Source organism: Typopeltis vanoorti, chromosome 18 (assembly GCF_054136105.1).
Source record: "Typopeltis vanoorti isolate ZY-2024b chromosome 18, IOZ_Tvanoo_1.0, whole genome shotgun sequence".
Taxonomy (NCBI): domain Eukaryota; kingdom Metazoa; phylum Arthropoda; class Arachnida; order Uropygi; family Thelyphonidae; genus Typopeltis; species Typopeltis vanoorti.
In genome coordinates, this window is record NC_143566.1 from 20,612,702 (window position 1) to 20,633,188 (window position 20,487).

Below are 20,487 nucleotides of genomic sequence, written 5' to 3' on the forward strand. Positions count from 1 at the left end.
ATGATATTTGGAGAGAAGAGAATGAAGTAAATAAAAGTCAACAGACTAGAAGAGGTTAGGAACTTCACATGTAAAGAAAGAGATAAGATTTTAGATGACAAAAGTGAAAGTAAATCAGTGAGCCTTCCCATAAAGTTGACTTCTGGAAACGTGTATGTTCACAAGTGCTCTATATGGTCGAGACATGGGTGATGGTCAAGGATTGATATGAAAATTGGCTTTCAAAGGAACACGTTATATGAATTAGGTTGCAAAAGGCAACAAATAAAGAACTCTATAATAAAGTGAAAAGAGAATCTAATGCAGAAAAGAAATTGAAGGAAACTAAAGTTTGTTTTGGATATACCTGAAGACTGGATAACAGTAGAAACATCAAAAGCTCGATGCCTGGTACAGTGGTATAACCAGAAAAGGCCAAGACAAGAGTGGGTAGATAATGTAAAAAAAGTGTTGTGGAAAGAGTTTTCAGAATTTGAGTCACCTGGCAATGGACAAAGGAAAATGACTAAGAATGGTGAAACAATCATTCAATGGCTATTAGACCCATTGTCAATGATGATGAAAGGATTAAAGACAAGGATATAATTTCTTGTTTATTATCATTTACGAACATTGAAGCTTATTGCTTAATTAACAACTGAGAAAATTTGCAAAAGGTAGGATTAATGGCAAATATCTGCTAGATGTTTGTCATGAGCTTATGTTACAACACTACATTCCTATATAACAATGTGCATAAGCAGATGTGATAAAAATATGTGCAGAACAAAACTTATTAGCATCCATAGTGATATCTTCAAATTGATTTTGGAGATACAAGAGAATAATCCTTGAAATAGGATGTGGCCACCATGCAGTGTTGAGCAGGATAATAATGAGTATTCCTTAAAAAAAAAAAAAAAAAAAAAAAAAAAAAAAAAACTTACAAGATTTTGGAAAATAATCAGTTGAAATACTTATGTGAGCTGTAGATTCAGATCTAAAAATACTATCTAAATATCCATTATTACCATTTATTCTGAAAGAGATCAGACAGAGCCATTATTCCTAATTAGCTGTTAGAAAGCAACAGGTAACAAATCACTACCTTTGGTCATCCATGCAGTTGAACTTGGGACTACTGATTTCAAGAGTTAAGAGTGACACAAGACAACTGCTCCCATTTTGTATGTGCCTTAACTAATATATTATGGTTTGAAATTGTCTAAGCTCAACTCAGAAAAAAAAGATGTTCTATAGCTTTTTTATTTTTTTCTTTCAGAGTCACAGGGTTAGAAACCTGCTTTCAGGAGCAGAAAATCTCGGTTGTCTTTGCCAAGGATTAACTGGTGTGACTTGCTGGAGGGGGCATCTAGAAAACCTTCCAGAATGTTGGTTGATGATTTAGAGCTGCTATGGAAGTAAGCGTTACCACTGGTATCCTGTAAAATAAGACGAGTGGAGTTTGAAAACAAGAATCCAAGCCTCAGACTGAATGGCAACATCTGAAGAAAACATTACTCATCCAGGAAAGCAGGTGCTGAAATTCTATAAGCAATCCATGAAAGTATTGGAAAGTTCCTGGCTAATGAGTCAATTGCTGATAGTTTAAAAAGGAAAAATGTAGAACTAAATTATGTGTAACAGTAACTAAACAAAAGTTGCAGTAAAATTTTGGATATCAGGATTATTGAATATTACAGAATATTTTGGACAGGATAATGGCGCTGGAGCATCGGTGGAATAAATGTATTAGTGTTAAGGGAGATTATGTTGAAAAATAAAAATAATTTTGAAATTATAAATCCAGTTTTCATTGTTGGGCTGAGAACTTTTCAGACCACCCTCCTGTGTGTGTGCAATTTCTTTTTATTTATTTTTACATAAGCTTTGGATATCTTGCTCTAGAGAGACCAGACATGGAACTTTTTCAAGCCACTTCAGCCTCCTCCAATAAGTAAGGCAGTTGTCTCACACTGGGTGATGAAATCATCTCCTACCTGAAGACGGTCACTAACATCCATACCCACAGCGGATATGCTAACCACTTGGTCAAGCAAGCCAGTGTGTATGTTACAGTATTTCAGTATTAGAAATAGGAAAAAAGCTATTAGAAACGTGTTGAATGTCAACTGGAGTAGATAACATTCACCTTGAAATGCTTCAGTATGGAGGCAGTAGCATACTGGAACATATGAGATCTATTAGCAGTCTATAATTTGAGTTCCATATTATTCATAAGGGTCTCATAAGTTATAACATTCTAATTATGCACTTCAGCTGAATTAAGTTTCTTTTCTGCATACATATGAGATTCTTAACCTCATAAAAGACATTCATTTGAAAGCATGAAAAATTTTAATAATTTTTTTATGTATTTTAACACATCAGAAATTTGCTCACTTATATTTTGCATAAAGGGTACAATATAGGATGGGTCAGTCTGCTAAATATCATTAGTAGATTCCCCCTCCCCCCCCAATCTTGTCTATCTGTTCTGTGCCCTTTACATTTAGTATCAGTTAGTATATGCCACTTTGAGCCAGGTCTCCAATGCCTGTATTCTGAGGACTCAAGATCAAAAACCTCATTTCTTCCTGATACTCCTTGCATTTCTGTACAGACATGATGAGTTATCTCCTGGAGTTTGTATACTTCTCTATAGTCTGTATGAACCAGTTGTGCAACTTGCAGACTCTGTTCATACCTAATGCCTCACTTATGCAGACCTTCTTTCACATGCTGCTCAAACCTGACAAACTCGCAATCATCCTTTCATCATAATCACCTGCATGATTAAGCATATTGATATCATTAACATAGTTGTTATACATGTAGATTCCCACATGATCTCATTTCCCTATCTGTATTAGATCTCATACCAGTAAATAATTTTTTCAGAAAATTCCTCTCTTGCTTAAACTTTGGTATTGAGAATGCCATTATTTAAATTGTTTCATTTGGATCATTTCACTGGGAAAAATCATCTTCATCATCAAATTCCTGCCATGTACCCTCAAGGGGTGTACAGGATATGATAGTACTACATAAAAAATTTACATCATTACTAACTTCCTATCTACAATTTTCCTCCAAATCAGGCTGTTACTTGTCAAGACTCCAACATTATCATATCTTGTATTTCTATTATCTAAGACACTTTGTACCGTATCAATCCACTTATATCTTGGTATTCCTATGGGTCGTTTTACTGCTAACCTGGCAGAGAAGACTTGTTTTGCTAATCTTTCCTCAGCCATTCTGTTTTAAGTGACCATACTACCTGAGATTAGTTCTGTTGCATTCCTGGATGCTGACAATGTAAAGGTCTTTCCTAATATCCCCGTTTTTAATATGATATTGCCATTGATGCCATCTGTTTACGCCTCTAACCTTTCTCAGGAATCTCATATTTGCAGTCTCTAGTCTTTGGTAAAGTGTTTTACTTCTGACCCAGCTCTCAGATCCATAAGTTGAAACTGTTTTTCACCATCTTGTATACAGCTAATTTACTGTTCAGACTAATTTCTCTCTTATTCCATATGAATTTATTCAATTGACATCCTACCACACAAGCTTTGTTGATTCTGTTGTCTGTTTTCATATTTAATTTACAACCTTCACTAAAAATCGTGCCTAATTAGTTGAAATGTTTTACTTGTTCCACCGGTTCTCCATTCATAACGCATTTGACATTTTCAACGATTCTGCCTATTTTCAGTCAGGGAATCTTGCAGACTTGTAGTGGATTTATTTAGAAGTATAATATCATCTGCATAAAGCAAAGAGCTGACATTAACAGAGGGGATAATGTACATCCTTGTCTCACACAGATTTAACATTAAACCATCTTGCTGTACTTCCTTCAATTCTAACTGCTGACTTACAACTCAAATAAACACTAAGTATTGCTTGATATAATGCCCCATTGACACCATATAACTGTAGCGTTTGAATAGCTTCTCTCTTGGCACCTTGTCATATGCTTTTTTCAGATCGACAAAACTTAAAAATACAGATCTTATGTTCCCATGATTTCTCAACTATTTGTCATAAAGTGAAGATCTGATCCTGACAGCCTCTGTTTGGCCTGAATCCAGCTTGTTCTTCACCAAGCTTTTCTCAAGTATACTTGCATAGATCATGCCAGGAATGCTCAGTAGGGAAATACCTCTGTAATTCTCACATTCAGTTTTATTTCCTTTTTATATATGGATAGTATGAGAGCTCTACTCCAATCATCGGGAATTCGTCCCTCTGTCCAGGCCTGAACTATGCAGTACAGCCATTGTAAGACTTTAATACCACCATACTTCAGCATTTCTGGTCGAATATGATCTACTCCTGCTGCCTTTCCACATTTCAAGCCTTTGATGGCTTTTTCTACTTTAAATATGGATATGTATTCCTGACTGCACGCCTGGTCAGTGTTTTTTACCACTGGGCTCTCATCACTGCTTGTTTCATTTAGCAATTTTTCGAAGTAATTACTCCATACTTCAAGGATATTTCTAATTCCTTTTACAGCATTCTTTCCTCCATTTCTGAGCTTTTTCAACAACCTCCAGAATATTTTATCACCTTCTTGATATTTATTTTCTATGTTATTGTCAAAGTCCTCCCATGACTTTTGTTTAGCTAATTTTACACAGCATTTAGCTTTCTTACATTTGTCTCTGTATTCTCTAAGAGCACAAGCGGACTTATTTGCCAGGAACTTTTGATATGCTTTCTTCTTTTCCTTCACTGCTTCTTAACTTCCTGTGTCCACCATGGAGTTCTGATTTTTCTATCCTTGCAGACAACCTCACCACATTCCTCTCTTGCTGAATCAATCAGGGTTTCTTCAAGAATTGCCACTGAAGGTTTCGTTCCTGTTTTCAAACTCTTTAATTTTTTCTTGAATAATGTTTATGTATTTTAGTCTACAGTTCTCATCTGAGAGCTGCTACAACTTAAATTCTCTTTAAAACTTTCTTACATGTTATTCTTTTCAATATGGAATTTAATTTTATCCTGCTCAAGACTAAATAGCGATTACTTCCAATTTTAAATCCTCTGTACACTCTGGTGTCCTGCACCAGGGAGAAAACATCACTATCAACAATAACATAGTCAATGAGACTTTTCTTATTCCTTTCCTCTTCTCTCCATGTGAATTTGTGCACATCTTTATGTTGGAACATTGTGTTAGTAATAACCAGTCTATGTACTGAGTAGAAATCCAACAGGTATTTGCCATTATTATTAGCTTTGCTCTTTTCTCCAAATTTTCCCAAAATATTTTTGTATGTCTCACAATCATTTCCTACTCTGCTATTTAGATCCCCAACAAGGACCAACTTTTTCTTTTTCGTTGTATCAGTTGCTTTCTGTAAAACCTCAAAAAATTTCTCCACTTCTACCTTAGTAGAACCTTCTGTGGGACCATAGGCACAAATAAGTCTCATTGTCCAGTTCACCTTTCTCATATTTGCTCACATCACTCTACTTGAGACTGCCTGCCAATCAAGAAGATTAGCCTTGTATTTAATGTTGAATACTCCAGCTACTCCTTGTTTTCCTTGATTTTCATTGCCTGAATATAGCATTTTGTATTTATTGCTCAGAAAGATCCCACCAGTTTTTGTCTCTTTTGTTTCAGTCATCCCTGTTATGTTGATCTGGTATTTATCTAATTCCTCAGCTAGCTCCATTTCTTTGCCATTCAGGCTTCTTATGTTGATGTACCAATCTTTAACTCTAGTGATGTTGATTTGGGGTGTGTTTTCAGATTTGTTCCAGTAGGTGAATTTTCGCTTTTCGCCCTGGTTCCCTGGCGAAAACAATGAGGTGCCTTGTTGAACTGGTCGAGATCCCAGTTGCATGAAATTTTGTCATGTTGTACCATCATTTTGTATTTTGGTTTAAGCCAATAAGAATACAATTTGGTCGGCTAAATCCCAAATTGCCAGCCGATCCTCATTTGAGTATCCAGGTAGATACCCAACAGAGTGCACCACGAGAAGATGAGGATTGTACATTAGGTCAGAAACACTGGTTGGTTCTCCGCATTCCTTTAAAGGCTATGTGGTGGTCTCCTCTCAGTTATACAGCTTTGACCCTTAAGCACCCCTGGGAAAAATTAGCAATACAAAATTATGTTAATAGTGTATGACAAAATGAGTCTAGGTTATAATGATGCACAGTATCACTATAAGAATGCTAGTACAATGCTTACCTTTTGATGACTGGCTACCATCATTTCCTTACTTATTCACTGTTTGCTTCCATTAATATAAAACATGATAGTTTGATAGCTTGTTATTGTCTTAATGTGCTTAGAATCTTTTGCTTTTGTAAATCACTATGAATGGGTGCTGACAAATGTAGTTTAACAGAGCAATCCAACTGATATTCTTTCTTGTGAAAGATCCCTTTGGACCATTTTTGACAATACAGAATATTAAACTTTGCACATTTGATTATCTGCTCTTTTCCTTCGTTTCAATCCAGATTAGTGCTTCTTTACTCAGTTTTTAGAAATAAGATAACAGCACATCATATGGGAAAATAAATCTACAGAAAGTGGTTTCCTCATAACCATCATATAGATGAGATGGTAGCATTAATTTGGGGGAAAAAAACTACGATGTTTGAAATGTTATAAGTGTTGTAGCATGGTCTGATTTCTGCTAGGATACTGCACTGGCTGAAATTCATCACCATGTGGTAGATGTTATGGATCATATATTATGGCATGCATTTGTTGTGAGTTTGTGCACAGTAGCACGGATATCTAAGATAAGGCATCCTGGATGTCCATGGTAATCCACCACAAGTATTTTTTTGTTCTGCAGATGCCTTAATCAGAGTTCATACAGAAAGCTCTTTTTGTGAATGTGTACTCAATCCAATCTTGTTCTGAGTTTTTTTTTTTTTCCTTCCTTTAGACTACTAGCTGCACAATCCAGATCTTGAACCCACTGATTACATCTTTTTTACCACCTGGCTGGCAAGTGATTTGCAACCAGTGGTTAGGTTTAGTTATTATTTCCTGATAAGATGTCTTTCAATGATTTCTTATGCCAGAATAAGTACTTTGATACTACATTGAAATGAAAGAATTAAGCATTTGTTTTGCAACTTGTGATTGATCTTCATATTCAGACATGTAGAGTCGGCTTATATGTAGAGTGAAAAGTGTGGCAAGAAGAGATTACATAATTCTCACTAGTAATCACCTTGCAAAGCTGCATATTGCATTTTATATGTATTGGTGTTTAATTTTTTTTTTATATACCTGTATGTATCACTTTGAATTTAAATAATGATCCACTGCAAATAATGCTGAAATATATTTTTTTCTTGCATTAAAATTTTGACTATATTTTTGCTATTTAGTATGTGTGTATTTTAATATTTTGGTCTCTTTCCAGAAAGTTATTGAAGTTTCCAAAAAGTTCCTACCAAATATGGCAAAAGGCTTTGAAAGCCCTAAATTAAAACTACACATTGGTGATGGTGCAGAATTTGTGAAACATCATAAGCATGAATTTGATGTTATAATTACTGATTCTTCTGATCCTAAAGGCAAGTTACTGTTTTCAAAATTACACATTCAACTTTCACTATAAAAACTCATTCACTCTAACAGATAACTTCAAAAGTCCCATCCAAGATCCAGTAGCATCAGTGAAATTCATTGTAGCCAGTTTTGATTATCAAGTATCATACTTGATAATCAAATAAGAACAAGACCGTTAATTCATATGATACTTCATAAGGGTACCATGAGCATCCTCTGTCCATTATTCTTCCACCCTTGGAATCCCTTAAGTACAGCCCTCCATAAATGCCCTCTGTAGTGGAAGAAATCTTTCGTTAATATTATGTTGCTGATGTCGAGCCTATCAGGTGAAAACACATGCTGTAAGAGCTCCTGAAAGATTAATTGTGTATTTTAGGGAGGAATTGGAAAAATGTGTGTGAAAGTTCAGCTATGGTATGCAAACGTGATAAAGATATGAATGTCTTCGAACATGGTTATGTATGTGGAAAAATATGCTTTGGGTTCAGACCTTTTAAGTATGTCTGGGGAGGGAAAAGAGAAAACTCTAGAACAAGACCAAAGAATTGCATATCTAATTATAAGAATAGGCTAGGTTGTAATTTATTATGTCTATACACAAATGCCAGGAGCATTAGAACAAAGGGGTTGAGTTCGTGGCTTTATTGAATACGATGTAGCCTAAGATTGTTGGTATTAGTGAAACCTGGCTATCAGAATCAGATATGGTAAGTGGGATCGACAGTAGAGATAGGAGAGGAGGAGTGCTACTAATGATATCAGATGACCTAAGTTCAGTTAGGATAGAAACACAAGAAAAACAATGATGGTAACATTGTAGTGGTGAGTTTGAGTATTTGGTGTGAAGTGGAGGTTAACAGAATGAAATATATGGTGGGGGGGGGGGTGTTACTACAGACCTGGCAGCTCAGTTGCAGGGAACAAAGACATGCATCACCAATTTAGCCTTATGGGTACCAAACGAATGATCATTATGGGTGACTAATTTTCCAAATATTGATTGGGTAGAAGAGAAATCTCATAAGAAAGAGGAATTTATTGAATTGTTGCGAGACAACTTTCTCAAGCAGCATTTGAAAGAAGGAACTTGAGGTCAAAGAGTGTTTGGATTTGCTCATAGTGTCAGAAGGGGGTCTCTGTCAAGAATGTGGCTATTTTGTCACCAATTGGTGACAGTGATCATGCTGTACTTTCTTGGGAAGTATCTAATTGTATTGAAGCTCTGATTAAAACAGGTTACATGCTGAACTACAAAGCTGGAAATTATGATCAACTTAGGGGAATACTATCTTTGGTTCCATGGTATCAGTTACTGAATGGGAAAAATGATGTCAACAATGCATGGGAATCTTTGAAAAAGTGCTTGAATGAAGTGGTATCTGAATGTATCCCTAGTGTCCAAAGAATAAATAGGTTGGGGGTGAAATGGATGTGCAACCTTTTAACCAAGAGATACACAAGAAGATGATGTGGAAAGAATATTGTGAGAATAAGAGTGAGGTTATGAAATATATAAAGCTCAGGCTAGAAAAGTAAAGAGTATTGTGAGGCAAGCTAAATCAGGGTATGAAAAGAAATTGGCCATGCAAGCTAAAGGCAACGCAAAAGAATTTTGTGGTCATAGTGCAATTGGAAGAATAACTTCATTGAATGCAGATGGTACTCTGTTGTCAGAAGCTAATGAGATTGTTCAGTTAATGAGTGCTCACTTTGCTAAGATATATCAACCAGGTGTATGTAGCAATGTGCACAGTGCTACTGCTACATTGGATGAAGAGTTAGAGGTTCATGAAAATGAGGTTGACAAGCTGTTGCATAACTTGGATAAGGAATTGTCAATAGGGACAGATGGAATATCAACTTGTTTGCTAAAGGAATGTTCAACAGAATTAGCTATGATTTTTACATGTTTGTATAACTTGAGCAAGGAAGGCAACGGGAAACCACTTTGCATCACTATCTCCCTAGTAATCAGCTGCAAACCTCTCAAAGAGAAGAAGCCACAGGATCAGATCGGTATAACTTGAGTCTCAGCTCAAGAATGGATGATAGTTCCATTGTACAAGGGTGGTGCAAAAACTGATGTATAACTACTGACCTATCAGTATCTCTGGTGTGGTAGTGAAGATTTTAGAGAAGTTGGTAAGAACTCACATACAGAAATGGGTAGACAAACATGCTATACTCTGCAAGGAACAGCATGGGTTTACTAAAGGAAGGTCATGTTTTAGCAATTTGCTCATATTTTATAACAATGCTATGGCTGAGGTAGATGAAGGGAATGGATACACTATGATAATGTTGAATTCTAAGGCATTTGATAGAATACCACATGAAAGGCTGTTGCATAAACTGGAGAATATGGGATTGGAATATAATCTCTTGACTTGGATGGTTGACAGACAGATATCAAAAAGTGGCATGCAGTGGGTGTGAATCTGCCAGCTTTAAGGTGACCGGTGGTGTACCTCAGGGTTCAGTCCTTGGGCCACTATTGTACAATCTATACATCAATGACATCAGATGTGCAATTGTTTGCCAATGATGCAAGGATAGGTAGGGCAATCAGGGATGCTACTGATATTCAGCACTTACAAAATGATTTGAATAGGCTGGAAATTTGGGCAAACTAAAATGCCTGTCAGTTTAATGTCAGTAAGTGTAAAGCTATGCACTTCGGCATGATTAGAGTTCCAGTGGCATATTATATTAGCAAGGTTATGCTACAAGAAACTGAGGAGGCAGGGGATCTTGGCATATTGGTGGATAGGAATTTGAAGTTCAAAGGTCACATAGCAAAAGTTGCACAGATAACTCATAGGATAATTGCGATGTTGAAGCGAACCTTGACATGTAAGGATAAGGAAGTCATTTTGCCTATTTATAAGGCTTTGATAAGACCACACCTGGATTATTGTGCACAAATTTGGTCTCCCGGGTTCCAAGGGGTTAAAGAAGCTGTGGAAAGGGTACAAAGAAGGGTTACAAAGATTATATCTGGATTATGGAATTTAGATTATGAGGACAGATTGCAAGTAATCTGGATTGCAGACTCTGGTTAACAGGAGAAAGATAGACAGGTGATATGATAGAGGTCTCTAAACTTTTGAATGAGTGTTATAGGATATCAACTGATGAAATTTTTCATTATATGGAAGGTGGGGAGAGAACACAGGGGCATCCATGGAAGTTAAGTTTGTTCACAGTCAAGAAAGGTAATAGCTAGATTTTTCTCTCACAGAGCAGTGAGTGGAAAAATTTGCCTTTGGGTAATGAGTGCATATAATGTGAATGAATTTAAGAGGGTGCTTAAGGGTCAAAGCTGTATAACTGAGAGGAGACCTCCACATAGCCGTTAACACGTTCATTGCCAATCACGCGTTATCGCTTGGACGTCGCTATCAAGTTTCTAAGCGGAATAGTATAGTGGCCACAGCGAAAAGGCGCGTAATATTTATATTGGCCACAGCGAAAAGGCGCGTAATATTTATATTGGCCACTAGGGAAGGGATCGACTTTCGTGGAGTGGGGATGGCCGCCAGCCATTGTCTATTGTTTATGTTAGCCAGTGTGCACAGTGGCACCGTTCGGACAAGGCGATGACGCGACGATTTTGTTTAGTTATTCGTTGATTTAGCGTGCTTGAAGTTTGGTTTTTATTTATTTTGAGTATTGTTTTTTTTTTTTTTTTTTTAGTTATGTTGATTTTTGATAATTATTTTTTTCTATTTGTACTTTGTACGTTATTTCTAAAAATTCTATGTGATTATTAAAGACTGATAATTAAAGTTATAATTATTATATTTAAAAGTTTTTTATTTGTAAAATATATAACTTATTTGACCGAATTACATATCACGCGATATCGCGTAATAGATGTTTAGAGTACATAAATCCTATGTACATAATAATAAAAGCATATAAATAATATATTTAACTTATTTTGAGCACAATAAAAACTAAATAAAAAAATGAAAAAAATTTGGCCACCACACGAAATTCCAATTTTCAGCTTGGCAATGAACGTGTTAAAGGAATGCAGAGAACCGGCCAGGGCTGCTGACCTAATGTCCAATCCTCACCTTCTCGTGGTGCACCCTGTTGGGTATCTACTTGGATACTGAATGAACGAGGATGGGCTGGCAATTTGGGATTTAGCCGACCAAATTATATTCTTATTGGCTTAAACCAAAATACAAAATGATGGTACAACATGACAAAATTTCATGCCGGCTGGGGTGTTGCCTGGTTAAACAAGGCTCCTGTTGTTTTCCCCAGGGAACCAGGGCTAACAGCGAAAAGTCAGCTACTGGAACAAATCTGAAAGCACACCCCAACTCAACATCACCAGAGTTAAAGATCGGTACTATCGACATAAGAAGCCTGAATGGCAAAGAAATCGAGCTAGCTGAGAAATTAGATAAGTACCAGGTCGACATAATAGGGGTGACTGAAACAAAAAAGACAAAAAACTGGTGAGATATTTCTAAGCAATAAATACAAAATGTTATATTCAGGAAATGACAATCAAGGAAAAGGAGTAGCCATAGTATTCAACACAAAATACGAAGCTAATCTTCTTGAATGGCAGGCAGTCTCGAGAAGAGTGAGGTAGGCAAATATCAGAATGGGGAATTGGACAATGAGACTTAATTTGTGCCTATGGTCGCACAGAAGGTTCTACTAAGGTAGAAGTGGAGGAATTTTTTGATGCTTTAGAAAAAGCAACTGGCACAATGAAAAAAGAAAAGTTGGTCCTTGTTGGGGATCTAAATAGCAGAGTAGGAAATGATTGTGAGACATACAAAAATATTTTGGGAAAATTTGGAGAAAAGAGTAAAGCTAATAATAATGGCAAATACCTCCACTTCTCAAATTACTGCTCAGGACATGGACTGGTTATTACTAATACCATGTTCCAACATAAAAATGTGCACAAGTTCACATGGAGAGAAGAAGCAAGGAATAAAAAAATCTCATTGACAAATATGTTATTTTTGATAGTGGTGTTTTCTCCCTGGTACAGGACACCAGCATGTACAGAGGATTTGAAATTGGAAGTGATCACTATTTAGTCTTGAGCAGGATAAAATTGAATTTCATATTGAAAAGAATAACATGTAAGAAAGTTTTAAAGAGAATAACAGTCGAGCAGCTCTCAGATGTAAACTGTAGACTAAAATACACCAAGATTATTGAAGAATAAATGAAAGAGTTTGAGAACAGGAACCAAACCTTGGAGATTCGGTGGCAACCCTTGAAGAAAACCATGATTGATTCAGCCAGAGAGGCATGTGGTGAGGCAGTCTGCAAGGATAGAAAAATCAAAACTCCATGGTGGGCACAGGAAGTTAAAGAGGCAGTGAAGGAAAAGAAGAAAGAATATTAAAGTTCGTGGCAAATAAGTCAGGTTTTGCTCTTAGAAAATACAGAGACAAATGTAAGAGAGCGAAACACTGGTAAAACTAGCTAAACAAAAGTCAAGGGTGGATTTTGGCAAGAACATAGAAAATAAATATCAAGAAGGTGGTAAGATATTCTTGAGGTTGTTGCAGAAGTTTAGAAATGGAGGAAAGAGTGCTGTAAGAGGAGTTAGAGATGATAAAGGTGACATGAAAATGGGAGAAAAAGATATCCTTGAAGTATGGAGTAATTACTTCGAAAAATTGCTAAATGAAACAAGCTGTAATAGCACAGTGGTAAAAAATACTCAACAGGCATACAGTCAGGAATACATATCCATACTTGAAGTAGTAAAAGCCATCAAACGCTTGAAATGTGAACAGGCAGCAGGAGTAGATGATGTTTGACCAGAAATGCTGAAGTATGGTGGTATAAAAGTCTTACAATGGCTGCAGTGCATATTTCAGAAAGCCTGGATAGAGGGACGAATTCCCAAAGATTGGAGTAGAGCTCTCTAATAATACCCATATATAAAAATGGAAATAAAACTGAATGTGAGAATTACAGAGGTATTTCCCTACTGAGTGTTCCTGGCAAGATCTATGCAAGTATAATTGAGAAACGGTTGAGAAGAATTGTGGAAGAAAAGCTTGGTGAAGAACAAGCTGGATTCAGGTCAAATAAAGGCTGTCAGGATCAGATCTTCACTTTACGACAAATAGTTGAGAAATCATGGGAATATAACAAAGATCTGTATTTAAATTTTGTTGATCTGAAAAAGGCATATGACAAGGTGCCAAGAGAGAAGCTATTCAATACGCTACAGTTATATGGTGTCAATGGGCCATTATATCAAGCAATACTTAGTCTTTATTTGAGTTGTAAGTCAGCAGTTAGAATTGAAGGAAGATAGTTTAATATTAAATCTGGTGTGAGACAAGGATGTACATTATCCCCTCTGTTATTCATTATCTATATGGATCACATTATGAAGGAAAGTAGTATTAAACATGATATCAGAATTGGAGATGTTAATGTCAGCCCTTCTCTTTATACAGAGACGATGTTATACTTCTAAATAAATCACTACAAGTTTGCAAGATTCCTTGACTAAATTGAATAACTGTTGTAATAGATATGGTATGAAAGTCAGCATTAAAAAGACAAAGACAATGAAAATAGAATTGTTGAAAATGTCAACTGTGTTTTGAACAGGGAACCTATGGAACTTAGGCACGATTTTTAGTGAAGATGGTAAATTAAATATGGAAATAGACAACAGAATCAAGAAAGCTGGTATGGTAGGAAGTCAATTGAATAAATTCATATGGAATAAGAGAGAAATTAGTCAGAACACTAAATTAGCTGTATACAAGACAGTGTTCAAACCAGTTTTAACTTATGGATCTGAGAGCTGGGTCGAAAGTAAAACACTTGACTAGAGACTGCAGATATGAGAGTCTTGAGAAAGATTAGATATGTGAACAGATGGCATCAGTGGCAATATCATATTAAAAACGAGGATATTAGGAAAGAACTTGACATTGTCAGCATCCAGAAATGTGTTAGCAGAGCTAATCTCAGGTGATATGGTCACTTAAACAGAATGGGCGAGGAAAGATTAGCAGAACAAGCATACTCTGCCAGGTTGGCAGTAAAACGACCCAGATTAAGACCAAGATATAGGTGGATTGATATGATACAAACTGCCTTAGACGACAGAAATATAAGATCTGATAATGTTGGAGTCTTGACAAGTAACAGACTGATTTTGGAGGAATATTGTAGATAGGAAGTTAATAATGATGTAAATTTTTCATGTAGTACTATCATATTCTGTACACCCCTTGAGGATACATGTCACGAAATGATGATGATGAATTTAAGAGAAGGTTGGTTTGGGGTGATTTATAGCCTCCCTCGATGAATCCTTGATTCCCTGGAGGTCTCAGATAATAATAATAAACAGCTTAGAATATTGGTTATTTCCACCTTTCAACTAGTACCCTAGTCATGTTTTTTTTTTTTTAAGTTCATAAGTCAATCAGTAACTTGGAACAAACAGTATGTCACATTTCCAGTATCACATGTACTAGCTTTCACTAATTAGATGCCACTTGGTGGGGTGGAATGGCTGATTGTGAAATAACAGGGATGGTTATATTTTGTACATCGACATAGTATATGCATTTTTGGTGTTCCCATATTGTAATTGTTAATAATTAACTTTGTGAAAGTTAGATTTAAATCCCATTTAGGATTTAAAAAACAATAAACACTTTTCAACTGAAGGCATGTTATCTTACATATAGATAGTAGGGTTTTCCTCCTGTAAAGCCAACTTACATGCAAGGGGATGTGCAAAATCTGCATTATATGTAAAATATCTAACTAGTTTTATGATATGCTTCATAAAATTAGTTAGGAAAAAGAAAGGCATATTGAAGTTCTAACCTAAATACTTCTCCACTCCACTGCTTGCTGATCTTCATATCAGTCTAATATTGTTGAGAAACACAAGTTTTATTTTTATTTTTTTGTATAAAATATATATGGAATTTTGTTATTCAGGGTATTTCTTCATAAGTGCAGTGATAGCGAAAATTTGTTTGCACTTTTCAATTGCTTGAATTACAGTATACGCATGAAGAGGTTTTTTTTAAGTAATTGAGAGTGACAATACTTTAATTCTGACTTTTCACTGTTTTCCGCTGGTTCCTTGACAAACAGTGGTGGCCTTGTTTAACTGGCTTCAACTTGCACAAAGCATTTAATTATTTCAGTATTTAAGTGCTTTTTCACTCAGCTGTGAAAAAAGAAATGTGAGCAATAAAAAAAATTTAGTATTACAATGCATGTTTATTCTTAAAATATATAGAAATTTTATTTTCAGGGCCAGCTATATGCTTATTCCAGAAACCTTATTATGAAGCATTAAGGCAAGCTTTAAGACCTGGAGGTATCCTTTGTTCTCAGGGTATGTTGAGTTATGTACTTTATTTAATGTCCTTATTTCATATGTTTGTGGAAGATATATTACACATTGCTTGATTTAGTCTTTGTTTATAGTACATGTCATTATAACTGACTTGCTGTGACCAAATCTCATAGACATGATGATATTCTATAGGAAATCCACTAACAAACTATTCCTGTGGCTGTAAGTTTGCTATGGTAAGATGCCTCACAACGAATTTACTTGCCATTCTGATTGCATGATATCTGCATATTCCGGAGTGCTCCAAGTCTTTTATCCAATTTATATACTTGAATATAAGTAGTGTTTTTTTTTTTTTTAGGAATTAGATTATAAATTATATGAATCAATTATATATATACAGGAGGGTGGTCTGAAAAGTTCTCTGCCTAACAATGAAAAAACAAATTTATAATTTCAGAATTATTTTTTATTTTTCAACATAATATACCTTAAGACTAACACATTTATTCCAGCGATGCTCCAGCACCATTATCCTGTCCCTGTAGTGATTTTCAGTAAGATCTCCAAAATACCCCTCTACAGCTGCAATCACCTCTTGATTCAAAGAAAAACACTGACCAGTGAGGAAGAGTTTTAGTTTTGGGAAGAAATAGAAGTCAGAGGGAGCCAAATCCAGAGAATAGGGTGGATGTTCCAACAAATCATAGTGCAGATCCCTTAATTTTTCCATTGCCAAAACACCTTTGTGGTTAGATGCATTTCTCTGACAAAAGATGATTTTTTTTTCTTCTGCAAACCAGGTCTTTTCTCACTAATTATTTCGTCTAGTCTGGTTAAAAGATTGGAATAATATTCCCCAGTTATTGTTTTACCCTTTTCAAGATATTAATAAACAAAATGCCTTTAGCATCCTAAAACACCGATGTCGTGCTGATGGAACAGACTTTGTCTTCTTTGGCTCTGAACAGCCAACTTTTGTCCACCATTTTGACTGCTGTTTGGATTCTGTGTGTAATGGTGAATCCAAGTCTCATCCATAGTAATAAATCAAAGCACAAAATCAGTTTTATTCTTATTAAAACGCTCCAAGCACTGTTTAGAGATTTTCATGCGAGTGCATTTTTGATGTGCTATGAGCAAGCGTGGCACACATCTTGCGCAAAGCTTTCTCATTTGCAATTCTTCATGCAAAATATATCTTATGTGTTCATTTGAAATGCCTATAGTCTCAGCAATTTCATGCACTTTGACTTGCCGGTCATCATGCACTTGATCAATGATTTCTGGTGGTGTTACACTTTTTGGATGCCCTTCATGTGGATCATCTTCAAGGCTGGTACTGCCACGTTTAAACTTGGCAGCCCATTCCTTAATTGTCGAAAACGAAGGAGAAGAGTGCCTATAAACTTTTATGAACTTCAAATGAATTTCTTTTGGCGTTAAACCTTCTTTTACAAAGAATTTTATAACTGCATGATATTAAATTTTATCCATTTCAAGGGATTCAGACAATACGTTTTGCTTCAGACAGCTGTATAAAACAATCTACTTGATAGAATGACTTGCAATTTCACATGGATGCTTATGAAAGATATACCAACTTAGAGGAGGGGAAATCATGGTGATAGTGATGCCATCTATGGCTGAGGTCGCGAACTTTTCAGAGCGCCCACGTGTGTGTAGAAAGTTTTTTTTTACCTTGGGTATACTATACGTTAAAGATACCAAAAAATTATATAAACTTGGTTTTAATCATTTTTCCCATGTAAGCCAACTTTGCGTCTGAAGTATTTTCAGGTCTGAGGCAACCAACTCATAATAAAGGTGGTATAAGCGCTGATCGCTTGCCTAAGTATCCTATAATACAAAGCACGTATCCTTATGGACCTGTATATTGCTATGTATTATGGTGGTAAGGGCCACTACTCGGACCAGTTTTGACATTTATTGAGGTCTCGTCAGTGGGAGCCAGACCCAGAGGTGGTGCTACCCAGGTTGAAGTAATGCAGAACTTATATTTACCTATACGAGGTGTCAAAAAAAAAATCTAATTACTAGTTCTTGGTCAAAGTCAAACTGACATTTTCAGATGATAGTATATAGGTGCGCTCTTCATGTATGCAGGTACAACATGATGATAAACTAACAGCTAATTAAAAGGGGAAAATAAAAGGGAAGCTTAGTCAAGGAGCAACCTAGTAGGTATCATTTGAAACTGTTGATTGTACTGAAGGTCTGAGAATGAGTTTCTTAGGCATTCAGCAGTTTTTCCATTCAGATTTCTCTAGGTTTGGGGGTGGTCATTTAATGTAGAAGTAGTAAGAAAAAGGTTTTAAATCAATATTTGCTTCTTTGAAGTTAGGTGAATTTTTCTGGCAAATTTTATGTCTATATCAAGGTCTGCAAGGCCTTGAATACTCATGGTAGCAGAGTGAGATGTAATAAGGATTACTTGTTGTTCCACTGCTACAGCTGCATTTGTTGCTAGGAACATCTGGTACAGAATTTGTGTGTTATTTATTTATTTATTTTATTTTATTTATTTATTTTTTTTTTTGGAGGGGGGGGAAGCTTGTAAATGCAAGTAACTTCATAAGGACTTTTGATATGAAGGTGATCTAGCTAGTCTTATATGGAGGTTTGTTTCCCTCTCCCAGAAACTTGCATTGTTTCCTTTGCAAAAGAAAACAAGGCATGACAGACGTGAATGAACACCATGGTTGCCTTCCACATAAGTACCAAAAATTAGGTTTATATAAGCCAAGTTCCTTGGCTAAAAGGTTATTGGACTAATATATTAAGAAAAATGAAGACCATCTGTCCAGCTGTGACTTGTAATTGTTATTACTGATAGTACAATGCTTAATTCTGGGAGTTAATTCTATTATTAATCCTCATATAAACAGGTGTGCTACTGATACTTCTATCAGTGTATGTCAAGATAAATAGGCTAGTTCATTCTAGTGGAAAGAAATCAGTTGAGGGAAGATAAGGTATTGTAACATACACTGTTAGACCATCTGTGATTTGGAATTGTTACTGGTATTTTAATATCTTTCTTTTTTTTTTTAAATATAATTTTTTGCTATTAGTTTATGCTTAAAGTAGGAAGATGTGTATCTCATATTATTGGCAGCATTGTATAAAACTAATTTCTGTATTTGCTTGTCTTTTGGTAGTATTTAATATTACTTAAGAAAGAAACCGTCTTTTCAGTTGGTGAGCTAGCTGGACTTCAGAAACCATATGGATCAGTCTATTACATTTAATTTTATGTCTTGGTCCAGTTACTTGAAATATTTCATAATTTCTGTATAAGCTCTTATAATCATTTGAATTGGAAAGTTTTATCATAAACCAGATTAATTCCAGACCATTATTGCATTAAACAAAATTGTTTGGTTTTAACATGTTTAAAATCTAACTTTTCATCTATAATTTCAGATGTCAGTTTAGGAAATTGATCATTAGCATTTTATTCATATCTACATAATTTGCACATTCTAAGCAACCACATCTTTGTATGGGGGATAAATGGATTTATTAAAATCATGTAGCATGTTGCCTATTCTTCACTGCCATTAAGAACTGAATTTTCTCATTATTACATCTCCAGCCATGATCGATTGGTTCTGAAGCCATGGTATTGTCTTTTACCAAAGATTTATCTTCAGGTAACTGAAGCTCTCCATTAATGTAATTTGTTGTAAAATAATTATAATTGGTAACGGTTTCTTTTCTGAAATTCAGCTGTTTTATTTATTTGATTCAAGATAAACATTGTCACATTTTCAATTAAGGCTTCACTTTTGCTTGCTAATATTTTTATTCTTTTTTTGCCAGTGAATCTCCAAGGTTTGATTCCTGTTCTCAAACTCTTTCATTTTTTCTTCAATCATGTTTGTGTATTTTAGTCTACAGTTCACATCTGAGAGCTGCTCAACTTTTATTCGCTTTAAAACTTTCTTACATGTTATTCTTTTCAATATGAAATTCAGTTTTATCCTACTCAAGACTAAACAGTGATCACTTCCAATTTCAAATTCTTTGTACACTCTGGTGTCTTGCAGCAGGGAGAAAACATCACTATCAACAATAAAATAGTCAATGAGACTTTTCTTATTCCTAGCCTCTTCTCTCCATGTGAATTTGTGCACATTTTTGTGTTGGAACATTGTGCTAGTAATAACCAGTCCATGTCCTGAGCAGAAATCCAACAGGTATTTGCCATTATTATTAGCTTTGCTATTTTATCCAAATTTTCCCAATATATTTTTGTATGTCTGTCAATCATTTCCTACTCTATTTAGATCTCCAACAAGGAGCAACTTTTCCTTTTTAATTGTGTTAGTTGCTTTCTCTAAAGCCTCAAGAAATTCCCTCACTTCTACTTTACTAGAACCTTCTGTGGGACCATAGGCACAAATTAAGTCTCATTGTCCAATTCCCCATTCTCATATTTGCCCACTTCACTCTACTTGAGACTGCCTGCCATTCAAGAAGATTAGTCTTGCATTTAGTGTTGAATACTATGGCTACTTCTTGTTTTCCTTGATTGCCATTGCCTGAATATAACATTTTGTATTTATTACTG

At 35.5% G+C, this 20,487-nt stretch overlaps 1 protein-coding gene across 6 annotated transcripts in view; it reads left to right on the forward strand.

The window, feature by feature from the left end:
- Positions 1-20,487, forward strand: part of SpdS (Spermidine Synthase) — a 121,010-nt gene that overhangs the window by 70,749 nt on the left and 29,774 nt on the right. For all 6 annotated transcript variants that reach the window (XM_090408139.1, XM_090408140.1, XM_090408141.1 and 3 more), the window contains 2 exons: positions 7,398-7,551; positions 15,846-15,929. In XM_090408139.1, coding sequence (XP_090264265.1) covers positions 7,398-7,551; positions 15,846-15,929 — 238 coding nt within the window. The remainder of the gene's footprint in view (positions 1-7,397; positions 7,552-15,845; positions 15,930-20,487) is intronic.